The 19,179-nt window shown below is 46.8% G+C and overlaps 1 protein-coding gene across 7 annotated transcripts in view; it reads left to right on the forward strand.

Annotated features, from left to right (window-relative positions):
- PDS5B (PDS5 cohesin associated factor B) overlaps positions 1-19,179 on the forward strand; it is a 644,248-nt gene that overhangs the window by 501,188 nt on the left and 123,881 nt on the right. For all 7 annotated transcript variants that reach the window (XM_029602667.1, XM_029602671.1, XM_029602673.1 and 4 more), the window contains one exon: positions 11,079-11,202. In XM_029602667.1, the coding sequence (XP_029458527.1) occupies positions 11,079-11,202 (124 nt within the window). The remainder of the gene's footprint in view (positions 1-11,078; positions 11,203-19,179) is intronic.

The following is a 19,179-nucleotide window of genomic DNA, read 5'->3' on the forward strand; positions in this document are numbered from 1 at the left end:
TGAGCGCTAGAAGATTGCTGAATGTAGAAGATGAGCGCTGGATGATTGCTGAATGAGGAGGATGAGTGCTGGATGATTGCTGAATGAGGAGGATGAGCGCTGGATGATTGCTGAATGAGGAGGATGAGCGCTGGATGATTACTTGAGCCTGTAAGTATGAGCGTTGGTCAGAACTCGGTATAGACGGGAGCAGTGCAGGTGTGTTGGATTTGGATAGTGTGAGCCACTGTTGGGTAAGGCTGAGTAGCTAAGGGAGGAACTACTTAGGATTTTCACAGTAGGCTCACAAAGGGGCGCACTAAGGGGCAAGCCCCTTAGGTTGCGCTCCTTCGGGCGCGCGACGCCGCCGGGAGGTCTTTAAATTTAAAGTCCAGGATGGCGCCCTCTGATAGGCTAGGGGCCTGTCGGGGGCGCGGCAAACAACTCACCGCAGGAGCTTGTGAGTCGCTTCCTTTAATTTTCTTTCTTTGTTTCCTTTTTTTTGGTTTTTGTTTTCGGGTCCTACTCCTCTGCTCAGCTCGCTGGTGAAAGCGGGCAGGTTCCTGCCCCGATTGAGCCTCGGGAGCCCCGGCAGAGGAGAAGAAGCAGGGAGGCTGCTATCGGGCGCTGAGGAGAGCCCGATAGTTTTCCCATTGTCCTCTCATGATTTTATAGACTTCTATCATATTCCCCCTCAACTGTCTCTTTTCCAAGCTGAGCAGCCCTAACCTCTTTAGCCTTTCCTCCTAGGGGAGCCATTCATTCCCCTTTATCTTTTTGGTTGCCCTTCTCTGTACCTTCTGCAGTACAACTATATTTTTTTTGAGATGCGGCGACCAGAATTGCACACAGTATTCAAGATGTTGTCTCAGCATGCAGAGATATAGAGGCATTGACATTCTCGGTTTAATTTACTATTCCCTTCCTAATATTGTTTGCTTTTTAGACCACCATGACATACTGAGCTGATGATTTTAGTGTATTATCCACTATGACTGTTAGATCTTTTTCCTGGGTGGTAACGCCTAATTTGGAACCTAATATTGTGTAGCTACAGCACCCCACCCCCAATATGAATAACCTTGTATTTGTCCACATTAAATTTCATCTACCATTTGGATGCCCAATCTTTCAGTTTCACAAGGTCCTCCTGCAATTTATCACAATCTGCTTGTGATTTAACTACTCTGAATAATTTTGTCATCTGCAAATTTGATCACCTCATTTATTGTACTCCTTTCCAAATCATTTATAAATATATTAATAAGCACCAGTCCAAGTACAGATCCCTGAGGCACTCCACTGTTTCTTTTTTTCCACTGAGAAAACTATTTAATCCTATTCTGTTTCCTGTCTTTCCAGTTTGCAGTCCACAAAAGGACATTGCCTCTTATCCCATGACTTTTTAGTTTTCTTAGAAGCCTTTCATGAGGGACTTTGTCAAATGTCTTCTGAAAAGCAAATACACTGCATCTACCAGTTCATCTTTATCCACATGTTTATTAACCTCTTCAAAAAAAAAGTAGCAGATTTGTGAGGCAAGGCTTTGCTTGGGTAAATCCATGCTGGCTGTGTCCCTTTAAACCATGTCTGTCCATATGTTCTGTTTTGTTCTTTAGAATAGTTTCCACGATTTTTCCCGGCACTGAAGTCAGGCTCACTGGTTTATAATTTCCCGGACCTTATGCTCATGAAGGCAAGAAAGCTTTTCATTCTTCATTCATTATTAGGAATTATTTGGAAAGGAATAGAGAAAAAAACTGAATATCATAATGCCTTTGTATAGATCCATGGTTCAAATGCACCTTGAGTATTGTGTGCAGTCCCTGTCATGTATCTAAAAATAACCCAAAGTGGACAGAGAAAAGGTACAGAGAAGAATGACAAAAATAATAGGCATGGAAAAGCTCCCTTATGGAGAAAGACTAAACAGAATAGGACTTCTTAGCTTGAAAAAGAAATAACTTAGAGGGATATGATTAAGATTTGTAAAATCATGATTGGGATGAAACAGGTAAATAGGGAACAATTATTTACCCTTTCAAATAACATTAGGGCTGGGTAACATTCCATGAAACTAGCAACTCACAGATTTAAAACAAATCATAGGAAGTGTTGTTTTCATTATGCACACAATCCTGTTGCCGGAGGATATAGTCAAGGCAGCTAACATCTTGGGGTTTAAAAGAGAGTTAGACAAGTTCTTGAAGGAAAAATCCATACACAATTATTAGCCTGGTAGACTTGGGAAAGCCAGAACTCAGAGATGTGGTGGTAAGTCCAATGAAAAACCTGTTTAACAGATTGCTGGAAACAGGAGTGGTGCTGCAAGATTGGAGAAAAGCAGTTGTGGTCCTGCTTTACACGAATGGGAGTAGCAGAGATGGGACATTACAGGCTAGTTAGCCTCACCTCTATGATGGGGAAATTAATGGAGACTCTGATGAAGGAGAGGATCGTGAACTAACTTCAGTCAAATGGGTTTCAGGACCCAAAGCAGCATGGATTCACCAAGGGGGGATGTCCTATCACATATATTCTGATTTATTGGATTAGGTGACTAGAGAATTGGATCATAGAAATGTGCTCGCTGTGATTTTCTTGTATTCAGCAAAGCTTTTGATACAGTCCTGCATAGGAGGCTCGTGAATAAAATGAGGAACTTGGGTATGGGCACCAAGGTGCTGAAGTAGATTATAAACTGGTTGACTGACAAGAGACAACGTGTAATGGTAAATGGAACCTGCTCTGATGAGAGAATGGTGTTAAGTGGAGTGCCTCAAAGATGGGTTTTAGGATTGGTTCTGTTCAATATCTTTGTTAGCAACATTGCAGAAGGGTTAGAAGGAAAATTTTACGTTTTTTGCACATGCTACGAAGATATGCAACAAAGTGGACATGTCTGAAGGAGTAGAAAAAATGAAAAGTGATTTTAAGAAAGCTTGAAGAGTGGTCGAAGATTTGGTAGCTGCGAATCAATGCCAAGAAGTGCAGAGACATGCACTTGGGGTGCAATAATCCAAAAGAGCTGTATGTGATAGGGATCAAAAGACTTTAGTGCACGAACCGAGAGAGGAACTTTGTGGTGATCTGAAGGCAATGAAGCAATGTGACAAGGTGGTAGCTAAAGCCAGAAAGATGCTGGACTGCATACAAAGAGGAATAACTAGCAGGAAAAGGGAAATAATGCCCTTGTACAGTTCCTTGGTGAGGCCTCACCTGGAGTATGGTGTTCGGTTCTGGAGACAGAAACTCAAAAGGAATAGAGACAGGATGGAAATGGTCCAGAGGAAGGTGACCAATATGGTGTTGGGTCTGTTTTAGAAGACCTATGATGAGAGGTCGAAGTTAGTATAGCTGTGTTTAAAAAAGGATTGGATACATTCTTGGAGGAGAAGTCCATTACCTGCTATTAATTAAGTTGACTTAGAAAATAGCCACTGCTATTACTAGCAACAGTAACATGGAATAGACTTAGATTTTGGGAACTTGCCAGGTTCTTATGGCCTGGATTGGCCACTGTTGGAAACAGGATGCTGGGCTTGGTCTGACCCAGTATGGCATGTTCTTATGAACTAAATATGTATACCCTGGAGGAGAGGAAGTGCTGTAGGGGAGATATGATAGACCTTGAAATTCTTGACTGGTATTAATGATGCAAAGGAAAGGAAACAGCTAGGTGGTCACTATATGAAGCTCCAAGGCGTATGATTCAGAACCAATATTAGGAATTTCTTAGTGTCGCAGATGGATTCAGGACCAATGGGCCCTGCAGGAAGCTCTACTCTTCAGTATTTGTCCATCTCCTTAGCAGTTTGGGACTCTACACACGCTTGCTCAGAGTTGGGAAATCCAAACCAAAGAAGAAAGAAAATTCAAAATCTTACCTCTACAAGACGAGCCCCACTCTCCTGCGGTGATACCTAAGGGTCCCTCCCCCAGTTGAGAATTCCTGAGGTGATTTCCGAGATCCCTCAGAGGTAAGCCTCGGTCCAGCAGCCGGTTCCCAGCTGGACTTAGCCCCCAGGAGAGAGCGGCTGAGAGGAGGCGGGTGCAAGACTGAGCACGGCGGTCAAGGTATTTCCCTCTCCCTCCACAGCCAGAGACGCCCGGCATGAGACAGGGAAGCGCTGAGACAAGGTCAGGTTGAAAACTTTCTTAAGTCTCCGGTCTCCGAGGCTCAGATAGCCGCACAGATCGCCCGTCGGCGTCTGTCCCATCGGGTTGAGCAGCCCTGTCCAGGCTAGACCCCGATCCGGCTCGAGGGTCCTCCCACGTGGATATCCTCCGGGGGGGGGGGGGGGTGTTCCGCCGGCGCCATTTCCCCCCCTTGATGGCCGTACTGTCCACCTAACCTGGGCCGTGCGCACAGCGAGGCGCACGAGGGTGCCGGGCGCACAAGTTCGGCTGTGTGCACAGCAGCGCGCACATCCCCGTAAGCACACATACCGGCCTGCACGCATATCTTTGCAGCCTGCACTCATACCCTCTGCGCACTCGGAGCGCATATCTAAGCCTCCCGGCACGCGAATATAAACGCACAGACTGGGTTTTAACACCCCTACGCGCACAAACCATGGCACCACCAGCCAAGAAAGCCAAAGCACAAGCCCTCTGCCCAGCCTGCCACATAAGAGCTGCGCAGCATGAAGAGGCTACTGCCCTGTGCCTACAGTGTGAGATGGCTCTGGGAAAACCAGGGCATGGTCCCTCCCCAGCCAATACAGGAATCCGGATCCACTGAGAGTACCCCGGACCTCTCTATCCCCAGCTCGGCCCTCCAGATGGGGCCCTTGGGGAATGCTGCTGGGTTCAATATAGACCCAGGAACCTTTTCCTGGGTGGAATTCTTTACAGGTCTGCAAACCTTTATCCAAGCACTCTCAGCGCCACCGATGGCACAGCCACACCCTCCACTAGAGGACCCAAACCTCCCAGGCCCGTCTCGGCCTCCCAGAGACGTGCCTCCCCCAGACAAAAGCCTAACCTTAGGGGACACGGACACCTCGGAGGAAGACCAAGACTCCCTGGAAAAAGAAACTAAAGACATGGCTGTTCTGCCGAGCCTTCCCCAGTACTAGCCCAACAGCCTGACATAGAATTGTTCCATCACTTATGCAAATAAACAAACGCTAAATCACACATACAAGTTATCATGAGGTTGGCTCCTCGCCTCCCTCCCATGTATGCAGTACTTTATCTTCGTTCTCCCCTTCTTTATTTCCTACTCCCAGTTAAGGCATCCTTGTTATAATGTAACTTTATGCTCCTTTAAATTGTCTCTTGTTGATTGGTTGTTTATAGTTACTGCTTAGTTCGATGTAAACCGATTTGATTTGTATCAAGAAAGTCGGTATATAAAAGCCTTTAATAAATAAATAAATAAAAAGGGGAAATCCATCCAGGAACAGAACCATACCGAACCATGATGCGTTTCTTCTTCAAAGACGAACTACCAGACCTTGTGTCCGGGAGCCTGAGGGAGCTGGCCATCCCAAACATAAGCGCATCAGCGAAGCCAAAGACCGAACCCTCTTCTGGTCGGGATCAGTCAGGCCTCACGCCATTTCCCATTGCTGCAAACCATACAACAGCTGATCGACCTAGAATGGAATGCCCCAGATGCCAGTTTCAAGGGAGGACGGGCCCTAGAAGCCCTATATCCACTGGAGCCCTCAGCCAAAGAACTCCTGGTGTTTCCCAAAGTGGACGCCATGGTCTGCGCAGTTACAAAGCGCACCACCATTCCAGTCGAAGGAGGAACGGCAATCAAGGATGCCCAAGACAGATGTCAGGAGTCCATCCTTAAACAGTCATTTGAGGCAGCAGCTATGTCACTGCAGATCACTTCCTGCTGTGCCTTAGTGTCACACGCATGCTTGTCACAGGCCAGGAACACAACCACGCCTGTCGAAAGATTAGAACCAGCAATATCCTTCCTCAAGGATGCGACCTCCGACCTGGTGCGCACTTCAGCCAGGGGCGTCTTATCCATTGTGGCAGCCAGAAGGCAACTCTGGCTCCGAAGCTGGTCAGGCGATGCGACTTCCAAGATGAAAACTCATGAGGATGCAGTTTAAAGGAACCCTCCTGTTTGGAAGTGAACTGGAGAAGTTAGCCGACAAATGGGCGAATCTCCAGTACCTCGCTTACCGGAGGACAAGATCAAGAGAAGCCAATGCCCCTCTCCCCGAACAACCAGGGGCAGAGGATCACAGCGTTTCAAACCGTACAAGAATACATACAAGCACCTCGCCCCACAGGCAGGGGCCAGTCCTTTCAGAACAAACACAACAAGAGGGGAGCCGGCTCAGGTCCAGGCCCCAGCCACACCCCACAATGAGAATCAACAGACCCATCTACAGGAAGAAGCCATAGGGGGCAGGCTTGCCCAATTCTACCAAAGATGGGTCGAGATAACGTCAGACAAGTGGGTCCTAACCATCATTCGAGAGGGATACTTTCTGGACTTCCACAGCATCCCTCTAGAAAAATTTGTGAAATCTCTCTACCATTCCCCCTCCAAGAGGACGGCAGTGGAAACCACACTAACCAAATTGCTCGCCTTAAAGGCTATAATACCGGTGCCCTCGCACCAACGAAATACTGGCCACTATTCCAACTATTTTGTCGTTCCCAAGAAAGAGGGAACGTACCAGCCCATACTGGACCTCAAGTCGGTCAACCGCTACCTGAGGGTACCACACTTCCGCATGGAAACCCTATACTCTGGAAACCGCATGGAAACCCTACGCTCTGGAAACCGCATGGAAACCCTACACTCTGGAAACCGCATGGAAACCCTACGCTCTGTCATAAAGGCTTCCTACGCTTCACGATCTTGGACCATCACTACTAGTTCCGAGTGCTACCCTTCGGGCTAGCTACAGCCCCTCGAATGTTCACCAAAATCATGGTCGTAGTGGCAGCGACATTGAGGAAAAAAGGAATCCTCGTTCACCCATATCTGGACGATTGGCTGATCAGGGCAAAATCGCCAGAGGAAAGTCATCAGACGTCCACCAGAGTCAAGAATCTCCTGGAGAACCTCGGATGGGTCGTCAATGCAACCAAGAGCTGTCTACAACCCTCCCAATCTCTGGAATACCTGTGAGTCCGGTTCGACACCCAACAGGACAAGGTCATTCTTCCCCCTCAAGGAGAAGGAAATTGATGGACCAGTTGAGAAAACTGTTGAATGGTGCTCGCCCCACGGTATGGGACTACCTCCAAGTCCTCGGACTCATGACATAAACCCTAGAAGTCGTACCATGGGCAAGGGCCCACATGCAACCACTACAATGTTCCCTACTGTCACGATGGAACCCAATGTCCCAGGACTACACAGTCCACCTCCAGTTACCGGCGGAGGTACGGATCCAGCTCCTATGGTGGCTACAAGAAGATCAAGAAGAGTAAGGCTATCTCCACCGACCTGGATCTTGCTTACCATGGATGCGAGCCTACGACGGTGGGGAGCCCACTGTCAGGAACTGACGGCCCAGGGACAATGGGACAAGGAAGAGTCGGGATGGAACATCAACCATCTGGAAGCCTGTGCAGTCAGACTAGCCTGCCTACGCTTCATTCACAGACTCCGGGTCAATCTGTCAGTTATGTCTGAAAACACCACAACCGTGGCCTACATCAATCGACAGGGAGGAACCAGAAGCCAACAGGTGTCCCTGGAAATAGACCCCCTAATGGCGTGGGCGGAAGCAAACCTACAAGGGATCTCGACCGCCCTGATCGCGGGAAAAGACAACGTCGCTGCGGATTTCCTCAGCAGGGAAAGTCTAGACCCAGGGGAGTGGAGACTGTCAACCACAGCCTTCCAGTTAATAAGAGACCGCTGGGGAACTCCAGCCATGGATCTTTTGGCAACCCGGTCCAACGCCCAAGTCCCCAATTTCTTCAGCCGCAAACGAGAACCATGATCCCAGGGGATCGACGCCCTAGTCCAGACCTGGCCACAGGAAGACCTGCTGTACACCTTTCCTCCATGGCCACTACTGGGCGGGATCATCCGCAAGATAGAACATCACAGGGGGCTAGTATTTCTAGTGGCCCCGGACTGGCCAAGAAGGCGAAGACGTCTGGAGGGGAACCCTCTGTGTCTACCTCCACACAGGGACCTGCTCCAGCAAGGACCGATCCTCCACGAAGACCCAACTCGATTCTCGCTTAGGGTCTGGCCATTGAGGGGCTCACCTGAAGAAGAGCGGATTCTTGGGGGCAGTGATTGACACCTTGCTCCGAGCACGCAAATTTTCCACATCTTTAACTTACATACGAATATGGAGAATATTCGAATCCTGGTGTGAAGACCGTGACATCATTCCGCGGACAGTCAAAATTCCCATGATCCTGGAATTTCTGCAGGACGGCTCGAAGAAGGGGTTGTCTCTCAACTCCATCAAGGTTCAACTGGCCGCGCTGGCCTGTTTCAGAGCCAAAGTGGACGGCATCAGTCTTTCTTCCCATCCAGACGTCTCCCGCTTCCTGAGAGGGGTCAAGCAAATCCGACCACCTCTAAAGTGGCCGGTACCCCTATGGAATCTCAATCTAGTACTTGACTTCCTAGTGGGAGCTTCTTTTAGTCCTTCACGCGGTCTGTCCCTACAACTCCTGACCTTGAAGACTGCATTCCTAGTGGCAATATGTTCAGCCCATTGCATCTCCGAACTTCAAGCATTATCCTGTTGGAAACCGTTCCTCAGATTCACACCGGGATCCATACAGCTACGCACTGTACCCTCCTTCCTTCCAAAGGTGGTTTCTCATTTCCATCTAAACCAAACCATCTCACTGCCATCTCCAGATGAGCACAAGCACTCTGAAGACTCACGCCTCCTTCACCATTTTAACGTCAGCAGACTCATAGTCCGATACCTGGAAAAATCGGAATCCGTATGAAAGACAGACCACCAATTTGTCCTTCACAGCAGGAAGAAACCAAGGGGAAGTGGCCTCACGGGCAACCATAGCCCACGGGATCAAAGAAGTAATCAAGGCGGCCTGCGTAGAGGCAGGCAAGCCTCCACCTCTACAAGTCAAGGCCCATTCCACCAGAGCCCAGGCAGTGTCCTAAGCAGAAACCAAGATGCTGTCACCCACTGAGATCTGTAGGGCGGCGACTTGGTCCTCAATTCACACCTTCTCGAGGTTCTACCACCTGGATGTTCAGGCCCAGGAGGACACAGCATTTGCAAGGGCAGTACTAAGTGGGCCATGGGCAGCCTCCCGCCTGGTTCGGGAGTAGCTTTTGTACATCCCATTGGTCCTGAGTCCATCTGCTACACGCTAGGAAATCGAGAAAATATTTACCTAATAATTTTGTTTTCCTTAGTGTAGACAGATGGACTCAGTATCCCGCCTACGGCTGCCTCAGAATACAGAAACCTCAGGTGACAATCCCTGAGAGCAAGACAAGCATGGGTAAGCCACGCTTTACCTCTAGTTAGGACACACATAGTTACCGGGTGTCGGCGTTTCTCGGTTGAGTGCTCTGGCGGTCTCCAGCTAAAATTCACGTCAACCAGTTCAAGTTAATCAAGTTATTCAAACACTCATATATCCACAATTGCTTTTCAAGGAGAATACTGAAGAGCAGAGCTTCCTGCAGGGGTATATGTAGTGCTGACGTCAGCTTGAAATCTGACTCCATCTCCAACTGCTATCAGGAGCACACTATACCCATTGGTCCTGAGTCCATCTGTTTACACTAAGGAAAACGAAATTATCAGGTAAGTAATTTCTCCAATATTTCTTCACGGAAAAGGTAGTGGATGCCTGGAATGCTCTCCCAGAAGAGGTGGTGAAGACAAGAACAGTAAATGAATTCAAGAGACAAACACTGCAGATCTCTAAAGGCTTGAGGTTGGTAATAAAAAAAGGGGGTGGTGTAACATTTCTGCATGGGGGTAACCTGCACAGAGCAGCAGCTGCTACCCTTAACAGAATGCATGGGAGTAACTCGCACGCAGCATCAGTTACTGCCATAAGCAAATTGCTGGGCACACTGGATGGACCATTTGGTCTTTATCTGCCATCATTACTATATTTGTTATAAATTCATTGGGAAAACTGCAGTGATGCATTTTTCAATTAAACATTTATATATTTTTTGTGGCTTATTTTAGGACCCTAGACAATTACCCTTTTTAATTGGGGGAAATTTAATTTACCACTTTCTTTTACAAAAAACAAGTTGGCAACTATACACACTTACACACCTCTACACACATACTCACACACTCTTACTTATAGCAGGTAAAACCCTTGATAAATCAGGCCAGTTCTGTTGGATTTAATGTTTTTTTATAGGGTGCATAATATTACCAGTTTTTAGACTATAGTTAAATTTCTAGCCTCTTGGTTTGGGATACCTCTAAAGCAGCATGCTTAACTTGTACTATTCTTGTTATGGCATCTTGTGCTTTGCCCAGCAAAAGCATTGAGAATGAATTTGGAGAAACCTGTATCTTGCATTCAGCCATACCAAAATACCTAAGGTTCTAATAATGGCTTTCTAATAACAGACAGGAATGTTGGCAGATAAGCAGTTTTATTGGAATTGGTGTCAAAAGAAATTGCATCAGTTGTTGAAATATTATATGGTTGAATAAGAGCTTGTTCTTGTGGGGATTGCATTACCATTAGAGAGAGGTTTGCCAGAAACCTTCATGAAAATAAGTGATGAGAAGCTACAACTTAATGAGAAAACAATAGATTAAACCCTATATGTTTGTGGTTTACTATATGTGTTCTTAGATGCCAGTAAATAACATTTCAAGCATATTTAAAATATGAATGTCATTTAGTAATGTTAAAAATACTATTTTATCAAAGTATGTAATCTAATCTGATGACTGTCAGATGCAATACACTGCTGTATTTACATGATGTCACAAGTACTAGAAATCCATGTTCAGTCATTAAGCATCTGTCAGCTTTGACATCACAAATCTAGATTATCAGCTAGTATTTGTAATAGACTTTGTATTTTATTTGACATCAAATAGCATGGAAAAAAATCATAAGAACATGATGTGCAGATCATGCTGCATCAATTAACCCATTTGTTTCTTCTCTTTCAGCAAACCTGATATGTCACGTTTGAGGTTGGCTGCGAGTAGTGCTATTGTGAGGTTAGCACAGGAGCCTTGTTACCATGAAATCATCACATTAGAGCAGTACCAACTGTGTGCATTGGCCATCAATGTAAGGAAATATTTTTTTCTCACTGCATAATGCCATAGATAAATCAGCCATTAAGAATGCCACTGATAAATTTGTTAAGTGTAAGCAGCTTTTGAGGCTTTGCAAGCAGAAATAATTTGGCCCTAAGCTACCTTAGAGGAGAAGCCAAAAAAATGTGACCCAGACAACCTGTGTCATTGAAGAAGAGAGGCTGCTGCTGCATCATCATCCTGGGGAAGGGTCCTGTCACCAGAGAAGCCACTGTTGAAACCAGTCAGTCCAATAGAGAGGAACCAAGAGTTAAAGTAAAAAAGGGACTGACTAGAGGGGAGTGAGAGAATAGAGTAGACTGGAGGGAAGGGAGTAGTGCAAACTAAAGCTAAAATGAATTAAATGGGGTGGTACAGAGGTATGGCATACATGTGCAGGGTGTGACTGCATAGCAGTCTTGGCATCTCATACATGTACAGTTTGAGCTGTTACCAGTAGATTTAATGAAATTAGAGGGTTGTTATAATGTTATGGCTTTGTATAGAGAAAAAAGTGTTATACAGCTAAGAGTGCTATTGATGTAAATGGGGAATCTTTTATAACAAAAGGTTTGTGTCCGAAAGCATAATACTATAGTATTAATGATCATCCTTTACAGCAGGGTTGAGCAAATGTTTTGATCCTCAGGCCCCCCCCCTTCAATCCATATAATTTGTGGGCCCTCCCACCCACCAAAGTTGAATTACATTGTGTATATATTAAAAACAGTGGCATTTCACTAAATTGTGGATTGGGACAAAAATTAATTAAATATTAAAGTACGCAAAGAAGCCCCAATACCCTCGCTACACAAATATAAACACCAAATTCTAAACATTCTTCTTAAATCTTCAAAAAGTTTAATTAAATTAAACACATTTATTTTTATTAAAATGTTATTGAGATACCGACTACTTAATACCACCCCTATAAGCATTCAAACACAGACACACATACACCCACCAAAACCTATTTAAAAACTGAGCCCTACAATAAAGGAACAAAATGTCCCTTACAATGATGAAGCAAAGTATCCCTAAAAATAAAACACAGTAACACTCTATAGATATGTCCCTTCTACAAAAATTATAGATATGCAAACATTTTTGGTCCACAGAGAATAAAAGCTTCAATCAAGTCCGTAAAATCATATATCAACCGATGCTCTTTCTTTACCAAGTTCTTGGGTGACAAATATATCAATAATAGAAAAAAAACCCCCAATGTCCCTTTGTCAAAAGTTACAAAAATGTTTGCATATCTATAGTGTGTTACTGTGTTTTACTTTTAGGGATAGACTTTGGGCTGATAAGGGTGAGATACTTTGCTTCATCATTATAAGGGACATTTTGTTCTTTTATTGCAGGGCTCAGTTTTTAAATAGGTTTTGGTGGGTGTATGTTTGTGTCTGCGTGTGAGTGATTATGGGGGTGGTTTTAGTTGGGATCTCAATAAAACTTTCATAAAAAATTTGTTGTTTGATTAAAGTTTGTGAATATATAAGAAACGTTTTTTTTTAATTTGGTGTTTATATTTGTGTAGCCAAGGGTATTGGGGCTTCTTTGCATACTTTAATATGTATGTATATATATATATGTGTGTATGTGTATATATATAAATATATATATCAGCAATCCATCAACCAATCAGCTGTTGAACCGTTTATCAAATAGGCAATCATTCTGCCAGCCAGATGCTCAAAATTCGTTTTGATTCTTTTCAGGTTGCTGATAGGAGCAAACAGATACACATAAACACAAAGGGGCCGAGCTCAGCCAAGCGCACTGTATAACCCGCAATTGGACTCGGGTTTTATAGGCGCTTTCTCACAGGACAAACAGGATGGTAGTCCTCACATATGGGTGACATCACAAGATGGAGCCCAATCATGGAACACTTTTGTCAAAGTTTCTAGAACTTTGACTGGCACCTACTGGGCATGCCCAGCATGGCACTAAACCTGCAGCCAGCAGGGGTCCCTCTTCAGTCTTCTTTTTTCTGTGCAGCAGTAGCCACGCGGGTTAAGGAGCTCCACAGAGATTCCTGACAGGAATTTTCCTCACAGAATTACTAAAAAACTTTCATAACCCACAGGGTCCCTCCTTCGAATTTTTGTCTCCCCGATAAGTTTTTTACCCGGTTTTGATCGATTCCCATCGAGTTTGGCCCTCACGGCCTACTGGTCGTCGACCGTACCGCGGCTAAATTTTTCAAAGGCCATGGCGTCTGGGTTCCGTCTGTGCCCAGACTGTACTCGTACCAAGTCCATTACAGACCCGCATGAAGTCTGTGTAATGTGTCTCGGGTGCAAGCATGATGTCCTAACTTGCACCAAATGTGCCTTAATGACACCAAAAGGTCGCAAGGCCAGAATGGAGAAAATGGAACTTCTCTTCCGTTCTCAAACTCCGCCGTCGATTGCATCGATGTCGTCTGAACCGGCACAGTCCACTTCACGCCAGTATCGGCCACCAGCCGGTGACTGTCTGGTGTCGACGACTTCTCGGCCTTCAACTACCTCTAATCCCCCTCGGGACCGAGGGGATTGTAGAGAGAAACATAGGCATTGACACCACAAGTCTTGAACCATCGAGGAAGGAAAATCTTCGACCTCGCCATCGTCCTAGCCGCTATCGAAAAAGCCCCATCCAGAAAAGGCACCGACCCTTTCTGCGACCAGGTCAGCGAGGCAACCCTCACCTGGACGGGTATCGGGAGCCGCAACTCCGCCTTTAAAGGTGGTCCCTCCTGCTATGCCTCTGCCTCCTTCTTCCCTTCCAGAGCCGGGGCTGCTTGCTCCAGGTCTCCTTGAAGAACTGGACCAGATGGTTCAGGAGTTCCATCAATAAGGCGATGCATAGCCTTCAAGTTCCCTTGCCACCGAAACCGGTGCCAATTGTGAAACTGACCATCGATCTGATTCCGGCAGCACTGGCACCACTGCTCTCGAAGATGGACGCTTATAGCCACTTTTCCATCGATGGATCCTGGGTCACCGATGGCTCTGGTGTCTTCCCCGCTTACCCTGTCATCGGGAGGGGAAACACCGCTCCACATTCCTCCCTCGGGAGTTCTTCCAATGGCTCAACCATCGATGCTGATGCGCCCATCAGAACCACCGATCCATCCATCAATGCCCTCGATGCCTGCACCGGTGTCCTCGATGCCTTCGTTGGTGCCCCCAGCACTTCCCTCGATGCCTTCGGAACCTAGACCGGGACCTTAAGAAATACCATTGTCCTGTCCTCCTCAGGCTCCTAGAGGGGCAGGTCCTGATCCCTATGACTCCTGGACCGACGATTCTTCTCAAGACACCGATGACTTGCCATCGCTGCCTTCTCCTGCTGAAAGCAGGAAGCGTTCTCCTCCAGAGGACCTATCCTTCATAAATTTTGTGAAGGAAATGTCTGAATTGGTTCCCTTCCAATTGCAGACTGAACATGATGACAGGCATCAAATGATGGAACTGTTACAATTCCTGGATGCTCCCAGGGAAATAACCTCCATCCCTATTCACCAGGTTCTTTTGGATCTCCTCAAAAAGAACTGTGAACACCCTGGTTCTGTTGCCCTAGTCAGCAGAAAAGCTGATACCACTTATTTGGTCCAGTCAGCTCCAGGATTCCAGAAACCTCAGCTGGATCACCAATCTGTGTGGTAGAATCTGCCCAAACAAGGGCAAAAAGATCAAAACCCCACTCTTCCTTTCCCCCAGTTAAGGAACAGAAATTCCTGGATGCCATTGGCCAGCGTGTCTTCCAGGGATCGATGCTCATCTCTCAGATCGCCTCCTACCAGCTATATATGACCCAGTACAACAGGGTCTTATTCAAGCAGATACAGGACTTTGCAGAGTCCCTGCCTCAGCAATTTTAAGAACAACTTCTAACCCTAGTACACAAGGGTTTTGAGGCAGGGAAGTATGAAATAAGATCTTCTTATGATATCTTTGACACCGCTTCCAGGGTATCTGCAACTGCTATTTCGTTAAGAAGATGGGCCTGGCTTAAGTCTTCGGACTTGCGCCCTGAAGTACAAGACAGATTATCTGATCTGCCCTGCATAGGAGCAATCTGTTTGGGGAACAGATTCAGCGGACAGTGGCAGAACTCAAGGACCATCAAGAGACCCTGCGCCAGCTCTCTCTGATGCCCTCTGAGTATTCCTCCAAACATCCCTTCTGGAAGGATACCAAAAAGTAATTCTTCCATCCAGAGAAGTCCTATCCACTGCAGTCTAGGACTCATTCCACGAGACCTTTCCAAAAGGCCCAGTCTCGTCAACATTGTAAACAAAAGCCGCAAGCAGCTCCTCAGCCGGGCCCTGCTTCCGGTTTTTGACTCCTGCATAGAGAGCAGCAGCCAGTTTTCACTGCCTCAGATACCAGTGGGAGGTCGATTGTGCCATTTCAACAACAGGTGGCACACAATCACCTTAGACCAGTGGGTCCTTACCATAATCTCTCAAGGTTATCGCCTGAATTTTCTCTCCATTCCACCAGACTCCCCACCTCTACCGGCGTGGAGAATATCTGACCACTCACTACTCCTGGAGCAGGAGGTCTCCCTTCTCCTCCAGTCCAAAGCAATAGAACCAGTACCTTACTCTCAACAAGGCCTAGGATTTTATTCCCGGTACTTTCTAATCCCCAAAAAATCGGGAGGCGTTCGTCCGATTATGGACCTACGTGCCCTCAACAAGTACCTCCAACGAGAAAAGTTCAAGATGGTAACCTTGGGTTCCCTCCTTCCTCTTCTGCAAAGAGGAGACTGGCTCTGCTCTCTCGATCTCCAAGATGCGTACACGCACATTGCGATAAATCCATCTCATCACAGGTTCCTGAGATTTCTAGTAGGCCACAACCACTATCAATACAGAGTGCTCCCATTTGGCCTGGCATCTGCACCACGAGTCTTCACCAAGTGCCTCGTAGTAGTAGCAGCCTTCCTCAGGACTCAAGGTGTTCACATCTACCCCTATCTAGACGATTGGTTGATCAGGGCTCCCACTCAGCAAGCTGCTCTGTCGTCCCTACGTCTTACTTTACACACTCTGACTTTGTAGGATTTCTCGTCAACTGCGCAAAATCCTGCTTAGTCCCATCTCAAACTTTATAATTCATAGGGGCAGACTTGGACACCTTGCAGGCAAAGGCATTTCTGCCTCAACAGCGAGCTCTTACTCTCATCTCCCTCGCACACCAGCTATAGTCTCTGCAAGCACGAGTGCACGCCACTTCCTCATCCTACTAGGACACATGGCGTCCTCAGTACAGGTTACCCCAATGGCCCGCTTGGCCATGAGTCATGCAGTGGACTCTAAGGTCACAATGGACTCAGTCTGTCCAATCTCTATCAACCACTGTCCACATCACTTACTCACTCCGTCAGTCTCTAGCCTGGTGGAAAAATCAGATCAATCTCCTCCAGGTCCTGCTCTTCCAGGCTCCAGACCCTCAAATAATTCTCACCACCGATGTTTCCAACCTCGGCTGGGGAGCCCACATGGCCGGTTTGCAAGCACAAGGGACTTGGACTCCAGAGGAAGCCAAACACCAAATAAATTTCCTGGAGCTTCGAGCAATCAGATATGCTCTCAGGGTATTTCAGGATCGCCATTCCAATCAGGTCATCCTGATTCAGATGGACAACCAGGTGGCCATGTGGTACATCAACAAACAGGGAGGGACGGGCTCCTTCCTACTGTGTCAGGAAGCTGCGCAGAAATGGGCGGAGGCCCTCTCCCACTCGATGTACCTCAGGGCCACCTATTTGCTAGGTGTGGACATTGTGTTGGCGGACAACCTAAGTCGCGCTTTCCATCCGCACGAGTGGTCCCTCAACCCCTCAGTAGCGGAAGCAATATTCCAACGTTGGGGTCATCCTCGCATAGACCTCTTTGCGTCACCTCAAATCCGCAAGGTAGAGAACTTTTGCTCTCTCACTTGCAGCCAACACTCACAGCCAAGAGATGCGTTCTCCCTCTCATGGGCAACCGGTCTCTTATATGCATTCCCTCCACTTCCACTTTTCTCAAAGACTCTCGTGAAGTTACGTCAGGACAAAGGATGCATGATCCTGATAGCACCTCACTGGCCTCGCCAAGTGTGGTATCCAATACTTCTGAATCTCTCCATTCGCAGGCACATTCCCTTGGGAATGGACCTGCTTCTGATCACTCAGAACTGCAGGTGACTACGACACCCCAATCTTCAAGCTTTGTCCCTGGCGGCCTAGATGTTGAAAGGTTAATTCTTCAGCCACTTAACCTTTTAGAGCCAGTTTCCCGTGTCCTGATTGCTTCACGGAAGCCTTCCACGATAAAGTCTTACCTTTACAAATGGAACAGGTTTACGTCAAGGTGTTCTTCTCAATCCCTTTACCTGTTCCACCATGAAGTTTCTAGACTCTCTCTGGCACTTGTCAGAATCAGGTCTAAAAACTTCCTCCATCAGAATGCATGTCAGTGCGGTGGCCGCCTTCCATAAAGGTGTTGGGGATGTTCCTATTTCAGTACAACCCCTCGTAACACGTTTTCTGAAAGGCTTGCTTCACCTCAAGCCTCCACTACGCCCTCCGGCCGCTTCTTGGGACCTTAATCTGGTTTTGAGTCGGCTCATGAAACCACCATTCGAGCCTCTCCAATCCTATGATCTTCGCCATCTCACATGGAAAGTGATTTTTCTTTTGGCAATCACATCTGCTCGCAGAGTTAGTGAGTTACAGGCTCTAGTTACCTATCCGCCTTACACTAAACTCCTGCAGGACCGGGCAGTACTCCGCACTCACCCTAAGTTCTTACCTAAGGTAGTATCAGAGTTTCACATTAATCAATCCATTATACTACCTACCTTCTTTCCCAGGCCTCACTCCAATCCAGGAGAACAGGCTCTGCATATCCTTGACTGCAAACGGGCTCTAGCCTTCTATCTAGACCGTACAGCTGCCCACAGGAAAAGCACTCAATTGTTTGTCTCTTTCCATTCCATCAAATTGGGGCAGCCTGTGGGTAAGCAGACTCTCTCCTCCTGGTTAGCGGACTGCATATCCTTTTGCTATCAGCAAGCAGGCACTTCGCTTCAAGACCTTGTTAAAGCATACTCTGTGAGGGCCATGGCGACTTCATAGTGAACCTACGCTCGGTGCCGCTTCCTGACATTTGCAGGGCTGCTGCCTGGAGTTCTCTCCATACCTTTACAGCCCATTATTGCTTAGACAAGGCTGGAAGACAAGATTCCATCTTCGGCCAGTCTGTCTTGCGAAACCTTTTTACAACTTGATGTACCAACACCCTTCCGCCTGCCCGTTAGGGTTCAGGATGCCCTCTACCAAATTCCACCCCAGTTCTTGTGCCTATTGCATATCTTGGGTACATTTGGTGCATTTCTCGGGCATCCTCAGCTCAGTACTCACCCATATGCTTGTCCTGTGAGAAAGCAAATGTTGCTTACCTGTAACAGGTGTTCTCACAAGACAGCAGGATGTTAGTCCTCACGAAACCCGCCCACCACCCCGCGTGTTGGGTTTGTTACGTTTTCTTCTTTTATTTTTCGGCACTTCCTGTAGCTTTAAACAAGACTGAAGAGGGACCCCTGTTGGCTGCAGATTTAGTGCCATGCTGGGCATGCCCAGTAGTTGCCAGTCAAAGTTCTAGAAACTTTGACTAAAGTGTTCCATGATTGGGCTCCATCCTGTGATGTCACCCATATGTGAGGACTAACATCCTGCTGTCCTGTGAGAATACCTGTTACAGGTAAACAACATTTGCTAATTAATCCCCTTATGCAATAAGGGGATTTGCGCGTCCAACTTGGAGTGAATCTAATGGCGCTCATCACATGCAAATGCATGGGACTGAGGCTATTAGTCATTCACTCCCGATGCAAAAAAAAAAAAAAAGAAATGCATCTAAGACACACATTTAGTGATCAGAAATTAACACCTACCTGGAGCAGGCGTTAATAGCTGA

Source organism: Rhinatrema bivittatum, chromosome 5, assembly GCF_901001135.1.
Source record: "Rhinatrema bivittatum chromosome 5, aRhiBiv1.1, whole genome shotgun sequence".
Lineage (NCBI taxonomy): Eukaryota > Metazoa > Chordata > Amphibia > Gymnophiona > Rhinatrematidae > Rhinatrema > Rhinatrema bivittatum.